We start from the raw sequence: 21,863 nt of genomic DNA on the forward strand, positions 1-21,863 counted from the left end.
ACTGGGACCTCTAAAACTGTGAGCCAAAAATAAACCTTTTCTCCTTTTAAGTTGCTTCTCTCAGGTAGCAACTCAGGTAAGTTACTTAGATAGAAAGCTAACTAACATAAAAGGGAAATTACCAGATTCCTGGTTTCAAAGAAGTAGACTGACCTAGGAAATGGAAATACTGTACGTTTCCCTTTATAAAATAACTTTCCTATAAGAAGCATAAGGAAATCTTCCAAATATCTTTCTGTACTATTGCTATAATCCAGAAAGATGTTACATCTAAGATATGGGATAGATCAGTTTTAGATACAAAGGAAACTATAGGCTATATGAAATATAATGGGAGCTGTAAACTTAGTAAGATATCACAGGATAATAGTGTAGAAAACTAGAATTCCAACGTAAGAAACTTTTCCAGCACTTGGAGAAAAAAGATACTGTGGCAACAGATAAACGAAGAGCTGTGGTAGGTCATAACACAGTGGTCTCATAGTCCAAGACTCATCTGGAGCTGGGATTCAATCTTCACTCTGCCACTGACTACACAGGCCCTCTAGGGAATTATGTAACATTTCTCAGCCTTGTTTTCCTTATCTTTAAAAGTAGGATCCATAATTGCATCAAACTCATAGGGTCATTATAAGATTTAAATGAGAAAATGTACATGAGTATGGCACAGGACCTGGCATTTAGAAAATACTTTGTGTTTCTGGTGATGCTGCTGGAGGTGCTGATGAAAGTGATGATGCCAGGCTGGCAGAGTGATTCAGAGCACTTGCCTAGCAAGCATAAGGCCCCGAGTTCAAATTCCAGTACTGAAGAAAGGGAGAAAGGGAAGGAGGGAGGAAGGGAGAAAATGAGGATGCTCTTGGCAATGAGATATCCAGAAATATAAACGTACTTGTAATAGGAATTGCAGAATGAGAGAATGAAGTAGATGGTACAGTAAAATATCAGGTAAAATACTCTTCAAATAATATGAAGGCTTAAATAGTAAAGGACCTCACTGATTCACAGTAAAAGAAGATAATGCAGCCCCTCAACCATGTCAGCAAGTCCAAATCCTTTCCATCATTGTATTACACCAGGGACTGTCAGCTGCTTCCTTCAAGTTTACCAGACGGCTTCAGCAATTTCTAGGCTTCACATCCTTACACACCAAAATATATACCAAAAAAAAAAAAAGAAAGAAAGAAACAGAAAAGGACTTTTCCCTTGCAATCCTCTTGCCCATAAGCACCCCCCACCAAACTGAATCTCTTGTTGTGTGACTGGTCAGAGCAAAGCTTCATTTTCACCCCTAAACAAATAGTGCAGGACCACTGTGATTTACACTGAGCAATCTACAGGCTACAGCAATTAGCATATCACAATAATATAGGAAAGCAGACTTTTGGCAAGCCAATGTATCTATTAGCAATGCATTCAGCTGCAAGTAAAGGAAACACAAGCATCAGCAGAATAGGTACTTATTTGACCTATAAAAGCTGAAGTCTTAATTCAGCTCCTTTCTAACACTATGCTTGACTTTTCCTGTCAGACCTTCAGACATCACATTTGCATTTTAATGAGGAAATTTAGCTATAAGGAAGGGGAAAGAGCACACGAGTACATGGGCTTTCTTTAGGTAAGTCTTTACCTTTTTGATTAGAAAGGAACTTTGTCTCTAGAGACTTGAGTTTATATCCCTGGTCATAACTACACCCCATGACTTGAGTCAAAAAGACTAGAAAACTGAGCAATTATAATTGCATAGTTTACTTCCCTCAGCGAGACCTGAGTCCTACTAGAGAAAAATGGAAGAACTGAAAATCAGTTAAATAAGTAAAAAAACATGCAAAAAAACCAAAAGTGAGGAGTGTCCGGGCACTCATAAGTCAAAGTCCTTGAAAACTTAAAACTAGTCTTCTTATTAATCCCTGGATGTAAGGGAAAGTAAGAACTATGATAGCATCTACGCCAATTATAATAATACTAATACATATCAAAGCACACAGAAATAATCCTAGAGTACTCAGAATTAAATAGCTTTAAATATTTCTATTATTACATTTTTTTAAAAAGTGAAAATAAATTAATTGAATAAACTAAAAAAGATCCCAAAGTTAACCAAATGAAAACAGAACAAAAGAATTAGTTATGGCAAAAGAAGAAATTAATTGATTATGAAATTAAAAAGATACAGGGCAAATAATTACCAAGGTAGTTCTTCATAAAGATCAGCAATAGGCATAACCCACAGGCAAATCAAAAGGGAAGAAATGAAAACACAAGAATCAAGAAATGGAATGCAAACACAAATTATAGAGGAAAAATTTCAACTATGAGATAATACAATTGTACAAATTTTAAAAGTAAATGAGATGATTTCTATAAGGATATAAATATTCAAAGTCAGCTACAGAAGAAACTAAACTATTTTTGAAACCAAAAAGGTAGAAAATAAAAAAGGAAAAATATCTCAATTTTTAATGGAACTAAGATAGTCATTTACTGAAACCTGGCAGGGAAAAAAGGAGGGAAAGAGGGAAGGAATAAAGGAGGGAGGTAGGGAGGGAGGAAGTAAATGAATGGTTCTTATGAACATAATATAAAAGTAAATATGAACGAAGACCTACCAGGAAAACAAAAAGTATTAAATATTAGGAAAGCCAATGTAAATAATTCATCATCTTCACAAACCAAAGGTAAAAATGAGAGCCCATAAACATAGGTACTAATGAGGACAACTGATAAAATAGGATATCCATTCTAGAAAATTTAAAAACTTAAGAAACTCCTAGCTATAGTGAAAAAGTATTTAACAGAAATCACTATTAACTTTCCATGCTACTCAGGGGGGACCACACGGCATTGTTTTTGATTTCCATCGTAACTTAAAAGGAAACTTTAACACAATGTCTGGAGCCCTTTAGGTCCTGCAAATGAAGGTGGAAGATGTCCTCAAATCCCTTGCAGCAGGAACCCACTTAGGTGGCACTAACCTTGATTTCTAAATGGATCAGTGCATCTACACAAGGAAAAGCAATGATAGCTACATCATAAATTTGAAGAGGACCTGGGAGAAGATCCTGTCATTGCTGCCCCACTGGAAACCCTGTTGAGGTCAGCGACCCATCCTCCAGGAATCCTGGCTAGCAGGCTGTGCCGAAGTCTCCCCTGCCATTGGAGCCACTTCCCTCTGGATCCTTCACTAGCCAGACCCAAATGGCTTTCCAAGAGCTGCAGGTCCTGATGGTGATTGATCCCAGAGATAAGCACCAGACTCTCACAGAGTTGTCTTATGTCAACCTGCCTGCCATTGCTCGGTGGAACACAGATTCCCCTCTGTGCTATGTGGACAACGCCATCCTGTGCAACAACAAGAGAGTTCACTCAGTGGGTCTGTTGTGGCGGGATGTTGGTCCCTGACCCGGGGAAGTTCTGTGAACATCCATGAGAGTCCAGGCCCAATCTCTACTTCTACAGAGATCCTGAAGAGATCTGTAAGGAAGAACAGGCCACAGCTGCAAAGGATGGAACCAAGGTGGAATTTCAGGGTTCCACCTTGAATGGACTACACCAGCACCTGAATTCACTGCTACTCAGCTGGAGGTCACAGACTGGTTCAAAAGTGTACAAGTGTGATCTGTGCCTATCCAGCAGTTCCCTACTAAAGACTGAGCACCCAGTCCACCACTGAGGACTGGCCTATAGGCTGTTCCCTGTTTAGGCCACTGAGGGGATGGGAACAATCACTGAGCAGTTTTCAGCTGTTCTTCTGCAGACACTTCAGCAAAATGGAAAGAAGATTGATGGAAAATAAACACCAGTTTCTAACAAAGGAAAAAAAAAACAGTATTAAATATAACCAGTTCACACCTGTAATCCTGCTTACTCAGAAGGCAGACATCAGGAGAGTGTGGTTCAAAGCCAGTCTGGGCAAACAGTGAGATCTTATCTCGAAAATAACCAACACAAAAAGGACTAGTGGAGTAGCTGAAGTGGTAGAGTGCCTGCCTAGCAAGCATGAGGCCCTGAGTTCAAACCCCAGAACCAACAAAAATAAATAAATACCAATGGTAAAACAGAATTATTACCAGAAATAAGGTATTTTTTATTTCACTACAATTATTCAACATTGTTCTGAAGGTTCTATCAAATGCAATTAGAAAGGGAGAATTAATAGATGCACATAGTACATAGTTACGTCATCTCCATTTGGAGCACATACGATATTCTCCCTGGAAAATCATAGAGATTCAATGGAATTCTTATATAGTTAACACCTATTGCTCAATAATTTAATTGGACAATTATTACTGCAGCCAGCTAACGGTGTAAGGGAAAGGTTTATATTGAGAATGGTAGAAACAGGAATAACAAAAACACCAAGGACACACTTAAGATACTCATAAGACCCACATTAAGAAACTGCAAAGATTTACTGAGCAAGAAATAAAAATTTTTTGAGAAAAACAAAATATAAATGTTGTTCCCTATAGGAAATTCTTGATAATGTTTTACCTGATTTTTCTCCCAAACAAATTTATATCATTAATACAATTCTAATCAAAACTCCAAAAGAAATTTTTGGAACTTAAAACAATACTTCTAAATTCATTTAAATGAGACAGCTTAGGAGAATAGCCAGAAAATCTTTGAAAGTGATAAGGAAGGGCTTGCAGGTATCAATATATATTACAGAATTGCAATATTTAAAACAGCTTAGCGATGATACAGGATTGGAATAATAGAACATAATAGAAAGTACAAAACACACCCAATAATACCATAAAACATTAGCTGTTCAATAATTTGTCCTGGGGCAGCTGACTAATGACTGGATATCAGATACCTCAAAACTTACCCTAACATAAATTCCAGATGGAAATAATTTTAAGTGCAGCTTATGTTTCTCTAATATTTTTACTTTCGTTTGTGAAAAATACAATGAATACAATTAAAAGGCAAATGTCAAACTGGCAGAATTTAGAAATAAGTATGACAAAGAAAGAATTAATATTTTGGGGTTCAGGGAATAGTTCAGTGGTACAGAGCTTACCTAGTGCGCATGAGGCCACAGGATCCAATCCCCAGCACCGTACACACTCGTACACACAAAAGGAGTCAATACACTTAGCCAACAAAAAAGCGTTTATAGTTTTATAACTTTTGGAAAGAACACTCAAATTTTAATGATTCCAATAAACTCTTAAGATGAGTCTTTAAAATGCTTGAGATGACTAATATCATTAAAATAATATCAATGATAATAAAGAAATTCAAATTCTATTAGAACTGTGTACTATTGTATAGTGAGCAACAGTTTTTTACCCATCAGGTTGGCAAAAAATCAAAAGAATGACAGTGCCTGGTACTGATGAGGCTAAGGAAAAAACACTTTCCAAAAGACAATTCAGTAATATTCACTGACAGCCTTAAAATGGGAAATTTTGATCCTGCAATTCTACATCTAGGAATTCATACCAAGTGATTTCCATTTTAAAACGATTTAAAATGATGTCAATTAAAGCATTATTTATAATAGTGAAGCCAAATAGAAGTACCCTAATATTCCAAAAATAAATTAGTTGAATAAAGCACAGTGCCTCATGCAACAGAATATTATGTAGCCATAAAATTATGTGGGCACAATGAGATGCTGAAATTTATTTTAAGGTTGCTATCAAAAAAGAAAACAAACTCCACATTCAGAGTGGATATATTATAGGAACTTATTTTTTCAAATTATATTTATTTTTATGCTATATTTGTAACTTTGCTTGTAAGTTTAATATATGGAAAAGTGGTGCTAAATTGCAAAAGGCCTTGCATTCCCTGCAAAAGGTTCTTAGAGCCTTTAAAAAGGCAGCCCGGACATTGACAAACATCAAGAATTCACTCCTGGCTTGCTTCTCCTCATTTCTCCTTTCTTCTGCCAAGGCTGAGCTCAGCACCTCCCAGTTCTACAAGGGAAGAAATAAGCCCAGGCTAGAATTCTCAAGACTCCACAGAGTGAATGTGTGAAGGGAAACCACTGCTCAGACAGATACTGTTTAGTCTGTTTTTCAGAACAATTTTGAACAATGGGAGATGCAGGGTGTATCAGTCTGCCAGGGCTGCCATAACAAAAACCACTGACCAGGTGGCTTAAGCAACAGAAATTTATTTTTCTACAATTCTAGAGGCTGAGAGGCCTGGATGAGAGTTGCTTCCTTCTAAGACCTCTTTCTCTTTGGGGCACAAATGGCTGCCTTCTCCTAAGTCCTCACATGACCTCCCTCTGTATCTATCTGTGTCCAAAGGCCTCGCTAATGACCTCTTTTTAACTTAATTACCTCTTTAAAGGCCCTAGAGCCTAAGACGTCCACACGTGAATTTGGGAGGTGCACAAATCAGCCTGAGATTCAGGATGGTCCTGGGACTGCAGTTATCACCCCAGGGGATGGGTGGCCACAAGGTAGTGTGGTGCTAGAGCCCCTCCAAGATGTTCTCTCCAGAAGTGAGATTCTTTCTTTAAGGCACTAGGTTTGGAAACTAGACAAAATCATGAGATTTGTTAAACAAGGGCAAAGCATTGCTCTCATTCTGCCTGTGAGGCTTTGGGTTAATTTCTCTATGATCGGGCAGCAGCAAGGAAAGTTTAAGAAGTATCTATCATCTATCGATCTATCTATCATCTATCACTTTCTTTTTTGACAGAGTCTCTATGTAGCCCAGGCTAGCCTTGAACATTTGGTCCTCCCGCCTCAGCTTCCTGAATGCTGAGATTACAGCTGCACACCACCATACCTAGCTTAAGAAGCAACTTTCTGAGCCGTAGCGAGCCATAGAATTTTCTCAGTACAGGTCAAGGAAGAGTTCCAAATGAGAGCAGACAAGTAAATCCAATTATGCCTGCCCAAAGAGTCCAATGGACAGAGTTAGCTTCAAATTCCTGATGCTGTATAAATGAATGAACAGTCTCCAGCTCCGCTATGGTGGATAGAAACTGGTGAACAGCACTCCTTTCTCCACACACCTGAAGCCCAGACCCTTCTCGGGCTCTGGGGTCCTTAGACATGCCTCTGTCAATGCAAAGAAGACATTTTATGCAGAAAATATTGTCTTTAATCACACACTACTTTAAGCTGCCTCTCCTTATTCTCAAAAACAAAATTACTTATTAACAAGCTGAGACAGTCTTAGAACAGGAAGCATTCACTTTTCTTTTTCCCCACAAATCAATAAATTAACTTTATCTCGTATCCTACCCACATGTGAATAGCACAATAAGCAGAAAGAGTCAGAATCCTTGAAACATAACAAAGATAGACACAGGCATCTATGAATTTGATTTCCCCAAGGCCTGGACTGAGTGTGTTTTGTGTGTGTGTGTCTTCATGTGTGCACAGGTAGGGACACACACAGAGATATCCACAAATGCCAATCAATGCCAATCACTGGAGAATCCTACAACAGAATGAATCTGAACCATTCAGAGTTATCAGCCTGCAATTATCAAGGAGAACATTTTGCTCAAGAATAAAAAGGAGTCACTATCCCAAAGCAAGCAAGGACTCAGAGCACCATTCTCCCTGTTTTGTTTCATTGTTTTGCAGTATTTGGAGTTGAATATAGGGACTCTACCATTGAGCCACTCCCCCAGTCCCTTTTGCATTGGCTATTTTTGAGATAGGATCTTGCTTTATGCCTGGGACAGCCTGTGATCCTCCTATTTGTGCTTCCCAGCATAGTCGGGATGACAGATGCATGCCATCACATCCAGCCATTGGTCGAGATGGGGTCTTGCTAACTTTTTGCCAGAGCTGGCTTCAAACCATAGTTCTTTCATTCTATGCCTCCTGAGAAGCTAGGATTATAGGCCTGAGCCATGGCATCCAGCCACAAACATTCATCTTTTATCTTTTTATAATTGCAGTCTAACTCTAATTCACTACCTGATAAGGAACCCTCTTGGACCAGGAAGCAGTGGCTCACACCTGGACTCCTAGGCTATTTGGGAGACCGAGATCAGGAGGACAGCAGCTGGAAGCTAGCCTGAGCAAGAAGTTATCATGCCCCATATCAACCAATAGCTGTGTGGGGTGATGGGACACAGGAGGCTGAGATAGGGAGGATCACAGTTCATGCCATCCAGGCCAAAACAGTTTGTCAGATCCCATCTCAAGGGTGGGGGCAGAGAAAAACTGTCATCTCAGGGATTGCAGGAGGCATCAATAGGAAGATCCTGGTCCAAGCCCCCCAGGGCAAAAAGTGAGACCCTATCTCCAGAATAACCAGAGCTAGAGGCATGGCTCAAGCTCCTGCCTAGCAAGAACAAAGCCTCCAGTCCAAACTGCAGTACCACAAAAACAGAAAAGAAAGTGAAGAAAGAGGAGAGGAGGAGGAAAGAGGGAGAAGAGAAACCCTCTTTAAGAGGCAGCTTTCCTACTCCTGTATTGCCTTGGGAGACGACAGTCATGATCCAAAATCTACCACCAGGGGTCGCAAAGACTGCATTTGTTCCTCATCCTGTTAGTCCAACTCCATCCTGATCTAACCTTTCTGAAAGACCACAGTGCTTCAACTCACACTTTCATGATGACACCTGTTACTGTATCCTGGGTGGGGGTGGAGCACATGGAAGGGCAAACTCACCCCCTCCATGAGGCCTGAGCCCTCTTAGCCTAAATCACATTCTAAAAGGTGCCACCTTCTTAATCCTGATGCACTGAGGATAATGTTTCAACATGAATTTGGGGGAGATACCAACATTCAACCTATAGCACTATGTTAGGTGATGGGTGTTTAGCTGTGAATAGGACTGTTCACATTCCTACCCTCATCAAATTAGATTCTAGCGAGAGAAATAGAGCTGTACCATCCAATACAGTTGCCAGCAGCCATATGTGGCTATTTAAATGTAAATTAATTTAAATTGCATTAAATTAAATTACAGTTTCTCAGTTGCACTAGCAATATATATATAGTACTTAATAATGACTATTGAATAGTTACATGTGGTTAGTTGCTGTGGTATTGGGCAGCACAGAATTATGTAGTATCATTACAGGATATCAGAGGGCAGGGCTGGGATAGAGGGTAATGACAGGGGGACCATTTTAGATATAGTAGTCAAAGAAGTCTTCTCTAGAAAGGTGACATTTGAATAACAGCCTGAATGATTGCACATTTAAAAAAATTTAATAACCGTTATGGTTCAAATATAAAATATCCCAACAGTTTCACGTATTAAATGCTTGGTCCCCACGTGGTGGTACTCTTTGGGGAGGTGGTAGAAGTTTTAAGAGGTGAGACCTAGCAGGAGGTAGGTCACTAAGGAGTGTCCTTGGGTGTATCTTGTCCTGGCCCCTTGTTTTGTATCTCTCTCTCTCTCTGCTTCCTGTCTGCCATGAAGCAAGTAGCTCCTACCACAGGCTCCTAATGCCATGATGCTGTGCCTGACCTTGGGCCCAAAATTAACGGAGCCAAGGACTATTGTCTGGAACCTCTGAAATCATGAGCCAAAATAAATAATTCCTCCTTTTACATTGTTCCATCAGGCATTCTGTCAACAATGCAAAGTCTAACACAATAAACTGCAAGAACTGACGAGATCGATTGTAAGTTTTTTTCATTATTGAACTAAGTTTTGTGGACCAAGGAAAGATGAGGCTGGTAGACCTAGACTCTGGATGAGGGACATTTGCAATGAGGAAAAGAAAGCATGGAAGCAATGAAAAGGAAGCAATGAGGAAAAAGAAGGCCAAGACGTGAACATGTGGAAGGCTGAGTCAGTCTGCTGACTGACAAACGGCACCCAGTGGATGGCTTGCTGTCCCCTTTCATAAAAAATCAAACATCATGTCACTCCCTCACATAGCCCTCCATGTGCTGGCTTGGCTATTCCCTGCATCTGAAATGCCATTCCCCTGTTCTCCACCAGGCTGGTTCTTATTTACCTTCCTGGAGTGCCCAGGCCTCTTCTTCCAGAAGCCTGCCATGTCTCTGCAGGTGAGATTGGTGTTTTCTTCCAGAAGCTATCCTAAGCAATCTGAGCCACCTCCTGTTTCGCCATTTATGCCTACCCTATTGCAATGCCAAAAAATGTTCACCCCATCTATGTAGAAGACCCACCTTAGAAGAGAATGCAGATCTACTTTTTTCCAGCCAGCTCTTGCCACGATATGTCTGCTGAACCATTTAACATATTAGAAGCTTAAAATTCTTTTAAGAAGCTTAAAATTCTGAGTTCCTCATTGTCTATGACAGAAAGAAGCACTCGCACCCTCGTACCCTCTTAATTTCCACACTATTTTGTACCTAGAAAACATTAACTAAAACCAAACAAGATGGTCTTTGATTTTTCTTATGCACTATATAGTTTGAAATTACCAAATTTGACCAGCAGATGGTGGTCTTGAACCAGTGAGATAAAATGGTCCTTTAGTTACTCTTGGTGTGAAAATGATGAGTCAAAGCAAAAGAAAAATAAATAAATAAAAAACACAGGTTCTTGAAGGACGCTTAAAACAATGTAAAAGTTAAGTGAGTTAATAAAAATAATAAACTTCCCATGCTAGGACTCAAAGCAAAAAGGATGGGGAGAGGGCAGGGACTTGTCAAATCCCACTTCTCTAAGGTTTACAGTGTTTCAGAAAATGCCTGTCTCCCTTCTGTTCAGTGCTCCCTTCCCAGCTTACATATCCCTACCCTAAATCAGCTATAGAAAGATTTTCCAAAATTAAAACTAATTTGTATTCAGATTGTGATTTACCAGACAACCGACTCATTAACCCAAATATTTCATGCAAGTATTTAAGTGTTCCAATTAGTTTCTTTAAAGCTTCTGTCATGTCATCTTTTTGTAGTCTTTGTTAAATGAAAAGTAAGCATTACTTTGATACACTGGGAAATCTAGCCTGGTGCCCCCTAAAAATCGAAATTATCTAGCTCGCCTTTCTTAAGACCTTCTGATTGTTGTGATTTCCCCTATAGCTTTCCCACAGAAAGAACGAGCCTGGCCAATGCCTATTATTCCTACAGCACAGTAAGAATTGTGCTAAATGCTGCACTTCATTAAATTCTTCAAATGCTCTAAGCCTGTTTCCTCTTCCACAAAGTGGCTTGAATAAAAGAGATTTATGGTGGATTGATTTGCTCAAGGTTGCCGTTCCAAGTTGTCAAACTCAGGCTAATTCCAGAGCTGGGCTCTCACATCCTCAGCAGATCTCCCCTTCCCCACTATGAAAGACTACCTTCTTCTCTGTCTTGCTCTGCTAGCATCATCTCCATCTAAGGGATAACGTTACTTGTTTTCTTGTGTTCACTACATATCCCCAGCACTTAAGAGTGCCAAGCACACAGTTAAGTACTCAGGACATAATCTGTTGTACATTTGCTTCAGTCTTGACTTAGATAATCAGAGCCAGATCTGCCCTCGAGAGAGGGCTCCATTTCAGGTGCTGACACTGAAATTCTTGACCAAGCACAGTAAGGGGTCCACTGAGGACCATGATTTCACCAAGTAGTGCCACCCAGGAAGGTCTGGATGACACACTGCCTGGCTCTGAACACCAGCCACTGATGCTTTCTGTTAGTGTTTCTGCAGCTACTCTTGCTAAGTGGTCTACACTCATTGTGTCTAACCCTGGCAACATCTCTGTAACAAAATGTTTAAATGGGGTTTTCATTGCCTAAATGATTAACCCAAAGTAATGCAACTAGTAGATGGCAGAGCTATAGAGTTTACTGGATGTGTGGCTGACTGCTGGCATCCAGATCTAGCTATAAAGGGAAGGTTTGTGGTCCACCTAACTGGAGACCAAATGTTAATAATCCAGGCATCTTTTTTTTTTCCCCTTTTTTGAAACAGGGTCTTACTATGTAGCCCAAGCTTGCCTTGTACTCGAGGTCCTCTGCTCCTGTCTTGGCCTCCTGAGTGCTGGGATTACAACTGTGCCTCACCATGCCCAGCTCACCTAGATATCTTAAAGAGAACTGAGAAGATGGAGCAAATGGGATTGTAGATCTCAGTGGATGTCTGCACTGAAGGTAGATCCATATGCCTCCCCAGTTGCCAGTTTTGCCCAGAATCCCACAGCACTTGGATACTCCCATTCATTCACTCAACCAACATTTCCTGAGCTCCTACTGTGTGCTACACTCATTTTTAGGTGCTAGGGCCACAGCTGTGAACAGAACTGACAAAAATCTCCTACCCCTGTGGAGTTTATATTCTAATGGGGAAGCTCAAACATAAATGCAGTAAGTAAGTTCAATTTTCTAACGTTTTGGAAGATAAGATGTACTGTAAGGAGAACTGGAACAGGTAAAGAGAACAGGACAGAGTACTGAGGTATTAAATAGGTTAGCTGGGATAGAGTTCATTTGTTTGCAGTGCTGGAGATGGAACCTAGGGCTTCAAGCATGCTAGGCAGGTACTTTATCACTGAGCTACATCCCCAGCCTTAGTTCATTTGAACAGAATGCAAGAAGTTGAAGTACTTGCCAACGTTAACAGAAGGGCTTTCCTAGAGCATAAAACAGTCAATATAAACACCATAAGGCACTGTGGGCCTAGTGTTATGGGGAACAGTACTGGACCCCATGTGGCTGGAGCAGAGTAGGCACAGGAAGTTGGAGGGAGAGCAACACAGTAGAGAAGTCACAAGGACAGAACTCACAGGCTTTGCAAGCTTCTGGAAAAGGACGAGCAAGAACCTTGAGGACACAAAGCCTACCCCAAAGATTACATTTTGTGCTATCCTGAGGAATTGGGGTTTAAAACAAGACATTCTTGAACCAGCATGACAGCTTATGCCTGTAATTCCAGCTACTTGGGAAGTGTAGCTTAAGTGGTACGGCTGCTTGCCTAGTAAAGATCAATGCCATGGGTTCAATCCCCAGCGACACACACACGTACAAATCAGTTATGGAAAGCAAAAGCAACATTTTTGGATCTTGAATTTGTAGATACTAAAAGTCTATCTACCACATAAAGGCAGTATTTTTTTCTTTTGCCTACTTTTTGCAAAGTTTCACACTGTGAAATAGACACCAACTGAGTACTTAATGGGATAAATGGGGATCTCCCTCTCAGAGGTAGAAAATCATATATTCATGATATTTTGTAATAAAGAAAACTGCATATTCATGATATTTTGTAATAACCTAACATTTATCATGGAGAAAAACATTGCTTTATGAATGACAATCTAGACCACTGGGTGGTTAAGACCACCTGTTAGGAGCTGATACTAAATGACTGATAGGTGAGCTGTAAAGTCAGATAAAACTTAGCAAAATGAAGACTGCAAGAAAAAACAAAGGTATGGCAAAATATGTTAATCCACTGCTTATGGACTTAAAATCACATATTCATATAGTTTTGAAAAAGGAAATAAAATTGTATGTAGGTGGAAACTGCAGAGCGTAGTGAAAGCTTGCTGAGGTCCTTGTATCCAAGAGAATATAGGCCCACTTTTATTTTTGGGACTTAAGGCAAAAAGAGCAAGTGGCAAGTGGTAGGCCAAATATGATATATAAATGTAAATGTTAAACACCATTAAATATGTTTTGTCCTCCTATCCAGACAAATATCTAACAATCTGGAACGTCAGATCTGAATCACAAATTCTCAGATTCCTTGGAATTCTGCACTGTTGGTGCAGGATCAGCCCATGGACATAACCACCCTCTAAAGAGCACTCTAAGGCCCTGCTCATCTGCAAGTCCTGGCCATTAAAAAATGCTCAAGAGAGATGGATGGAGGTTGAATATGGGAATGGAGACAAAAAAGCAAACGTTACTATGTGAAGCAAATGTTCTTAAAAATGCTTTGTTTCCCATAGGGAAATATTTTTGAGAGGTGTTCTTTGATATGTCAAAATCTTCCCCTCTCTTAAGTATGGGATTTCATACATTTTCTTCCATTTAGTCCATCTTTTATGAGACTAACATGTTGTCCTGCATAATTGTAAATATTTATTGAATGAAGACAGTATATACTTTCAATTTTTTTTTTGAGTCAGAAAATGAAATTGGATGTGAGGCTGAAGTTTTGTTTGTTTGTTTGTCTTGGCAGCACTGAGGGTTGAACTCAGGGGCTCATGCTTGCTAGGCAGTTGCCTACCATTTGAGTCAGTTCACCAGTCGTAGGCTAAAATTTTATTAATTTTTTTCTGAGAAATAATTATAACTCCGGGTTTAATGACATTAGTATTAATTAACATTAACCTTAATATCAACAGTGACCTTAATATTTTCATTCTCTTGCAAGTGAAATTTGTTAATGCTAATACTTTTATGCAATAACAAAATTAAACATTTATGTTAAATATTCCAATAATATTTCAAACATGGTAAGATTTCCACTTGAATCACAAGCATGTTTTTTTTTTCAGCACTACATTTGGCATTGGAGTCCCAAGAGCAGGGTGTTATTTGAGTAAGGTAAATGATCCATTGATCATTTAAATTGTATCATATAAATGACTAAATATCAAATATATACTTATTACTGCTTAATTCTAAGATATTACTACCAAGGGCTCAATTTACTCTACATTTGCTTATTTCTAAATTTTCCAAAGGTCCAAACATATTTACCCAGTAAGAAAATGAAGAATGTTACCTAAAGATTTTTGGGTTGTCTTCTCAACCAAAATCTAGGGATCCTTTCCTGAATAACAGATTGCTGAATCTGGCAACTCCCATCAAGATTGGAGTCAACCTTCTTCAGTGTTTGTGTGGTTTTGCACTTCCCTGTCTCCCCTGAGAGTTAAATGTCACTTAGCACTAAAACTTGAAGGTCATTCCACTGTATCCTTCATGCTTTTCATCAATTCTATGCAATTTGAATAGGAAGAATTCTACATTCTAACTATTGGTAGAGCTATAGCTTTTTTGAATTCTAAATAATTTTCAGGCTTCTCCTGACTCTGTGGCCATAATGCTCTGGTCAAATGACAAATAACACAAGAAAAGCAGTTAATGATTTTTGAAGGAGACAGCAAAAGGCTTGCTAAATTTTTGTCCAGGCTGGCCTCCATCCATGATCCTATCAATCTCATCTTCCCAAATAACTAGTATTACAGGTGTGAGCCACTTGCATCCAGCTAAACTTGTTAAGAAGGAAACTGAGGCGAACTTGGGGTCAGGGACTGTTGAAAAATGATGTTACACCTAGGGAATTAACCTTCCTTCAGCCAACCTATTCTTACAGCAAATTCAGTGTTAAATGCTGAAATTGTTTTATACCAACTACTTATGCCTGGTGATTCAGAGGCACACAGCCAGAGCCTCCAAAGCACACTCGGTGTGGAAATGAAAGGAGGGGAGTTGAGAAGGCACAAAAACGCAAGAGAGAATTCCGGGACTATGTGGAGATCTAGGAAGCCTCTGCACCCACCTGGGAGCATGCTACTTTGTTTTCTACTTGGTTTAACTCTGAGATTCCACATCCTTTGTCATAAAAAACTTCAAGTCTCTTGTGTCTGTTGGGGATCCATCAACCACTTTCTATCAATCACTGTACTGCTGTAGCAAATAGACGCCACTGGAAGTTATAAACGAAACAAAAAAAGTGCTCAAACAAGTTTACCTTAAGTAAAGAGAAGTTAATGCCCATGTTTCTGAAATTACCTACCAGCTCAGCAATATCTCCAATAACCTGATTTGTTTTCATGTTTTAGCTTTGATGATTCTTCGTGGTCCTAAAATTGCCCCAAGACCTCTTCGTAAGTACCATCGGAGAAAAAAGAACATACTTGCGTCATATTTTTATTTTGAATGAAAGTATTGAAAGTCACTCTGATTGGAACAGTTCAGGCCATGTGCCTTAACCCTGATCCAAAAGCTATTGCCACAGACTGGCATAGAGTCATAGATCCAATCTCAAATTCAGATTGGTTTATCCTCCTTATAACCAACCCCCCACAGAAACCAAGAGCCATGGGAAATGTGGAATGAGAGAATTTATGCTAAGAAGACAAAGTCCACTGGAGATGTTAAGAGAAATAAGTTCTCTCTCTGTTTATGTATTTGATACAAGATTATAGCATATTTTGTTTCAAGAATGTTTAAAGTAATGATGTTTAAAATAGAAGAAAAAAATGGAACCAACTTCAATGTCCAATATGAAGTCAGTTAAGTAAATGATAGTATGATATACATAAAATAAAACACTGTACCAGCAGTTCTCAACCTCTAAAGGTAACAGGACCCCTCTGTACCTTTAAAAGTTGTTGAGGTTCCTAAAGAGCTTTTGTTAATGTGGGCTTATCCATCACTATTTACCATTTTAGAAATTTAAAACTGAAACATTAAAAAACATTTATTAATATGTTTAGAAATCACAGTACAACAGTAACCCATTATACTTAACACAAGTATTATCTTTTAAAAATAATCGTATTTTCAAAAGGTAGTGACAAGAATGGCACTGTTTCATTCTTGCAGATCTCACTGGCTTAATAGAAGTGGCTGGATTCTCAGATGCGCTTTGCATTCAATCTACTGTGACTTGTTTTGGCTAAAGTTTATGAAGAAAATCTGACATCACATAGTGAAGCAAGTTGGACAAGGGAGGGTATTTTAATAGTCCTTTCAGACAACAGTGGACAGTCTTCTTTCAAAACTACACTAAAACTGGACAAGTAGTAGTTTCTTAAAGATTAGTTGCAGTGTGCAATCTGAAACTATACCAATGAACTCCTTCACTCTGCTATATCAAAAACCATTGGTTTATTTTCTACTCCCAATAGATTTTCTCCATGCATGACTGATTAACACCCAAAAAACACTGATTCACTGAACAACACAAATCTTCTAAAGGTAAAATCTTTATGCAATATAGAATTACATTTATTAATAATTATACTTCTCATTAGAAATTCTCTCAGTTGAGGGAAACTGGCAAGTTCCCAGGGAAGGACGAAAGCTTTCCAAAATTATAAATTTTATCAATATCAAAAATACAGTAGGTTATTTTCCTTGAAGTGAGAGGCTGATTTCCTTCAATCTTGAGAAAATGCCTGCTAAATAACCAAGTTTAAATAATCAACCATAGTTTTCTTTCATTCACTTTTTCCCAGCCATTTAAAAAAAACCAAAAAAGCATCCAATTGAGTTCAGAGTGAAAGAATAAAATAAGTGCTTTCCTGGAGATGACCTCCAGGCCTCGCGAGGCGTGGAAGTACCTTATGCACACGCGTCATAACACTGTGCAGAGCACTGGTTTGTGAAGCACAGATGCTCACACAGAGGCTTGCAAATGCAGAAAAGACACCTGAGAAGCAGGTACAACTTATTTAATAGGAGCTACCTTCTGGTGGCTTGATGTTTTAAGTATACTTCAAATGTTTCACAATGAAAATTTATTCATGCATTATTCACGTAACAAACTAAGAAAACAAGTGAATCTGAGAAGTTCTGGCAGGATACACAAAAGGAGTTGACTGATTACCAGTAGAACTATGAACTGTTTTGATTTTTATTTATTTTTTTACTTATCTCGATTTCCTAGGGTTTTTTTTTCTTATAGTTATATAACCATGGTTTACCTTACTCTGTATCAGAGTATGAGTTCTAGATGTTTAAGTTGTTTGTGAAACAAATTCTGACACCTCAAATTTTACAGGCACTCAGTCATTAAGTAAATGAAATTTTAAAAATACATCTTTGTAATATTCATTATGAAGGGTATTATTATTTGAAAAACAAGAGAAGCAGTATAGAAAACATAAAGTGTATAGTTGTCTAGTGCAATTGGAATCTTTATTACATTCTTTTTCCACACTCACACATAACCCAAAATGTTTCACTTTTACTGGTCTGATCAACTAACACTGTCTAACAATGCTTATCAGAGCTTCTGCAAAAGATAGCAAAGGCAATTTGAAAAATGATTATGCTTTCTTACATTTATAAGACAGAATTTTGTTAAGAGTATTATGCAAATCAACACACCATACATTTTCCAAATTTACAACTGCTATAAGTATAGAGATTAGAACACAGAACAGGAACATGGTTTCTGAAAGCAATCTTAAAGGAAATATAATTTAATATTCTATTCCATGATAACTCCAGGCCTCAGAAGACCTAAACACTTTATCTGAATTGTGGAAGGCTGATTTAGGATGCCAGTCCTTCAATACAGAGGCATGTTTTACTTTGTAATCAGAATAAATTTTTAAGCTAAAATATTATTCCTTACTCTTTTCAGAAATAATATAGATCTCCTCTTACAATTCAGTAAAATATACAAAGTTGTTCTTGCGATTGTCATCTTAACTAAAAAGACCTTTCTTTTTTGTTTTTGTCATTGATTTCTTGCTGGTATCAGCTAAGGTCTCATTTCCTTTGGCAAACCACTCAGGTAATTTTCTGTGTGGTGAAGTTTTAGATGAAATCTACAGGAAACAAAAAGAAAAAGAAATATTTTCACTAGTTAAAATGTGTATCAGCTGCAGCAAAAAAGTAAAACAGGTTCCTGAACGCACACAACACCAACACACACACACACGCGCGCACACACACACACACACACAACCAAACAAAGCAAGCAAAATGCTATCTATAGAATTTATTTCTGAATCAAAAAGTTAAAAAATAAAAGGGAAAAGAAACCACTACATCATTCCTTTAGGCAACTCGTTGCCATCCATCATCTACTCTTAGACATTCAATTCCAGACACTCATTTGGTAAGTAAAAAATTAGACAGTATTTGAGATCTATCTTCCACTGCATATTTTCTTTGACAAAAATGATGCAATTAATGTTCTGAGGAAGGTATATATACACACACATGCACACATGTATAAAATTGTACTAGGCATGTGAGAAAGAATGTAACTTCTAACATCTACAATGGTAGAAAGATTAGTAGTCCAATCATTATCAGCACCTTGCAGAATGGCCAAGATGTAGCAGATACTCAAAAACATTCACTGAAGAAACAACAACAACAAAAGAGCCTTATTTCATAGACTCTTTTGAGAATCTTCTGACAACCACATATCTACTTCCCAGAAAAACAAGAGAAATAAGACAAACATATACATGTATAAGACTTTACACACAATTTTAGGGGTTCATGAACCAGAAAACCATTGAACCACAGGTTCTAAGTCACCAAAAACAAGTATTTAAAAACAGAAAGGCAGTGCCTGTGTATTATAGCATCTGCACGTGAAAACACTGAGACAATGTAAGCAGGTAAATGTTATACCCTGCAATGGCATAAATTTGAGTGCTCCGTATGAGTTTCTAGATCCTCAGAACAACATGTCAGAAATCATTCTAACAAGAACACTCCCTGGAATGCAGCAGAGTTCAGTTGGAAGTTTTGGAAGACTTTTATAACAAGATATCCTCACATACATTGTGTGTGTCAGCCTAAGGTATAAGAATGGTGTAATTTATTCTATTTCATGAATGATGACTTTATCTATACACTGTTTACCAACTGCTTTTATGTTTTATTATATTTTCAATGTTTAAAAAAGGGTAAGAAGGGGAAAGTGGTGGAGGGGGTAAATTTTAAGTATGATATATTTGATATACTGTAAGAACTGCTGTAAATGCAACAATGTAACCCCACCCAGTACAATCATAAAAAATAAAACATTATAGACAATCTGGAAAAAAAATTAAGACACCTATTTAAATCACATACAATATCTCTCTCCTTACTTTTTTTCTTCTTAGCTATGTAGTGAAATCTTCAGGAAAAAAATATAACATATAAAGTCACAAAAATAACACCTATTATGCTTAAAAAAGGGGGGAGAAGCAAAAGACCTTTGGCAGAAGGCTGAGTTTCACATTAAAAAAAAAAAGTTAAAAGCTGTTACCTGGTTCAGATAAGCAAAGAAATCCAGTGTAAAAGAAAAGACTACTGACACTGTTGTAAAAGCTAAAGAAAAGAACTGGTTAGGACAGCAACTTTGCTCCTGGATATTCATTTCCAAAGGAACAGGAAAACAGAGATTTTTGTACACTGAAAGATACTACAGTATTTGATTAGGAATAACAAGTATTAGGGATACAAAGTGACATAGAAACAGGCATTTTGGAAGTGAAAAACTAGGCCCAGAGCTAAGAGATAGAGTACATGTCTGGCAGGTTCAAGGCCCTGAGTTCAATCTGCGGCGAGCCTCCCAAAAAAAAGGCAAAGAAAAAAGAAAGACTCAGAAATATGTATTTTTCATAGAGGATCTTAAGAGCAAAATCCCTTATAGCAATAAACAACTGCAACTGCTTCAATTAGAGTTTGAACCCCTGAGTGCATTGGGAGTGGGCAGTTAAAACTGAAATGAGGTCAAAGAGTGAAACAGAATAAGCCATTTAAACAGTAATAGAACAGCGGGGGAAAAAAAAAACAAAAATCCTAAGTTTTTTGGAAACCAAATACAGTGGAGTAAGTATAGACTTTAAAACCAGAAAGAACAAAGTTTGAATTTTCATTGAGCTACTTGCTATGAATGTTACTTAAACCTCAGTTTCTTACAGAGAACATGGGAATAGTAGTCTAATGTCCATGGATCTTGTGAAGCTCAATGAGAGTGTACACAAAATAGTAAAACACATCCTGATTTATTCTTGGTACTTGTAGCTAGCATCATGTGAAGTTTATCATGTAATTATAGTGTGATCTCACTTTACTGAGAAAAGGGGGGAAATGCTTGATTGAGCCTATCTTTTGAGTTCCAAGTATCTGAAGAGAACTTAATTCTGAGGACTACTTACCTTCTAGGATCTATTTCCTTAAAATTCCCAGCAATCATAATTATTCCATTAGTGACTACCACTGCCATTAGTAAACAGGAAGCATTAACTATTTGCTGATTGTATGTGCACACACATATGTAAGCAAATAAAGAAGTAATGGGGGGAGGGAATGAATTTAAGATATATTATAAGCGCTTTTGTAAATGTAACAATGCACCCCCAGTACAATAATATGGCAATAAAAAAGAAATGTTATTTTCATAATTTCATCTATAAGAAAAATCAAGCCTGATGTATTTATCATGATAACTATCTTTGTAAATCAAGTTTATCTGTGAATGAGAATCTGAAAATAAATCTTCTATCTCTGGATCATTGTCTGGCTGATTCCAAGAAGCTAGTCTCAGTGAATTTTTCTGAGCTTTGTCTTTCAGTGAAAAATTATCAGGATGTGTTCCATGAACCTTTAAGTTTTTCATGAAATACAAAACAGTTATGCTGTGCACTATCTTCTTAGTCACTGCCCCCACCTAACTCCAAAAAACTATGACTAAAACATCACAGCTTAAAAGAAAATCCTCTGCATTCTGAAGTGTTAAATTTTAATAATCATGACCATAATAGTATTACTCACAAGGCATTTTTATGAGTATCTTAAAATAGTTTGCAAATAACATTGCATATTTTAATTTATAATAAACCCCAGTGGGAGGGAAGGAAGTATACACTCTCTCTCATGCAGTCAACAAAAATAAGGGGAAAAAGTGATAAGGGAGGAAAAGGTACTGGGAAAATGGTGGCGACAGCAGCCAGTCTTTAATATCTCTGAATTCCAGTAATGAAACAGGTGGAATAGATGGTAAGACCAAAACTCACTGTCTATATTTACAATGAAACTAAGTTTGAAGGTGAAACCCAAACTACAAGCAGGTAAAGACAAACCAACAGCCATCGAGACCTCTTTGGGTCCTGGGGGTATGACTCAAGTGGTACAATGCTTGGCTAGTATGCACCAGGCCCTGGTTCAATCCCCCAGCACCACAAAATACAAAAAGACCTTCATGATAAGTACATTTGTATGGGAGAAATGATAACAAGCAGCAGGTGTCTGTGAACAGAAGAACCCAAAACAACCCCACAGGGAAGCCTGGCAGAGAAATGTGAGAACAG

The 21,863-nt window shown here is 38.0% G+C and overlaps 1 protein-coding gene and 1 pseudogene across 7 annotated transcripts in view; one reads left to right on the plus strand and one right to left on the minus strand.

Moving 5' to 3' along the window:
- Positions 1-2,888: 2,888 nt before the first annotated feature.
- Positions 2,889-8,017, plus strand: LOC109697230 (small ribosomal subunit protein uS2 pseudogene; annotated as a pseudogene).
- An 8,764-nt stretch (positions 8,018-16,781) lies between these two features.
- Wrn (WRN RecQ like helicase) overlaps positions 16,782-21,863 on the minus strand; it is a 131,509-nt gene continuing 126,427 nt past the window's right edge. For all 7 annotated transcript variants that reach the window (XM_074054683.1, XM_074054682.1, XM_074054681.1 and 4 more), the window contains one exon: positions 16,782-18,371. In XM_074054683.1, the coding sequence (XP_073910784.1) occupies positions 18,249-18,371 (123 nt within the window). In that variant the 3' untranslated portion in view covers positions 16,782-18,248. The remainder of the gene's footprint in view (positions 18,372-21,863) is intronic.

The sequence above is a fragment of the Castor canadensis genome, chromosome 14 (genome assembly GCF_047511655.1).
Source record: "Castor canadensis chromosome 14, mCasCan1.hap1v2, whole genome shotgun sequence".
In the NCBI taxonomy this organism is placed as follows: Eukaryota; Metazoa; Chordata; class Mammalia; order Rodentia; family Castoridae; genus Castor; species Castor canadensis.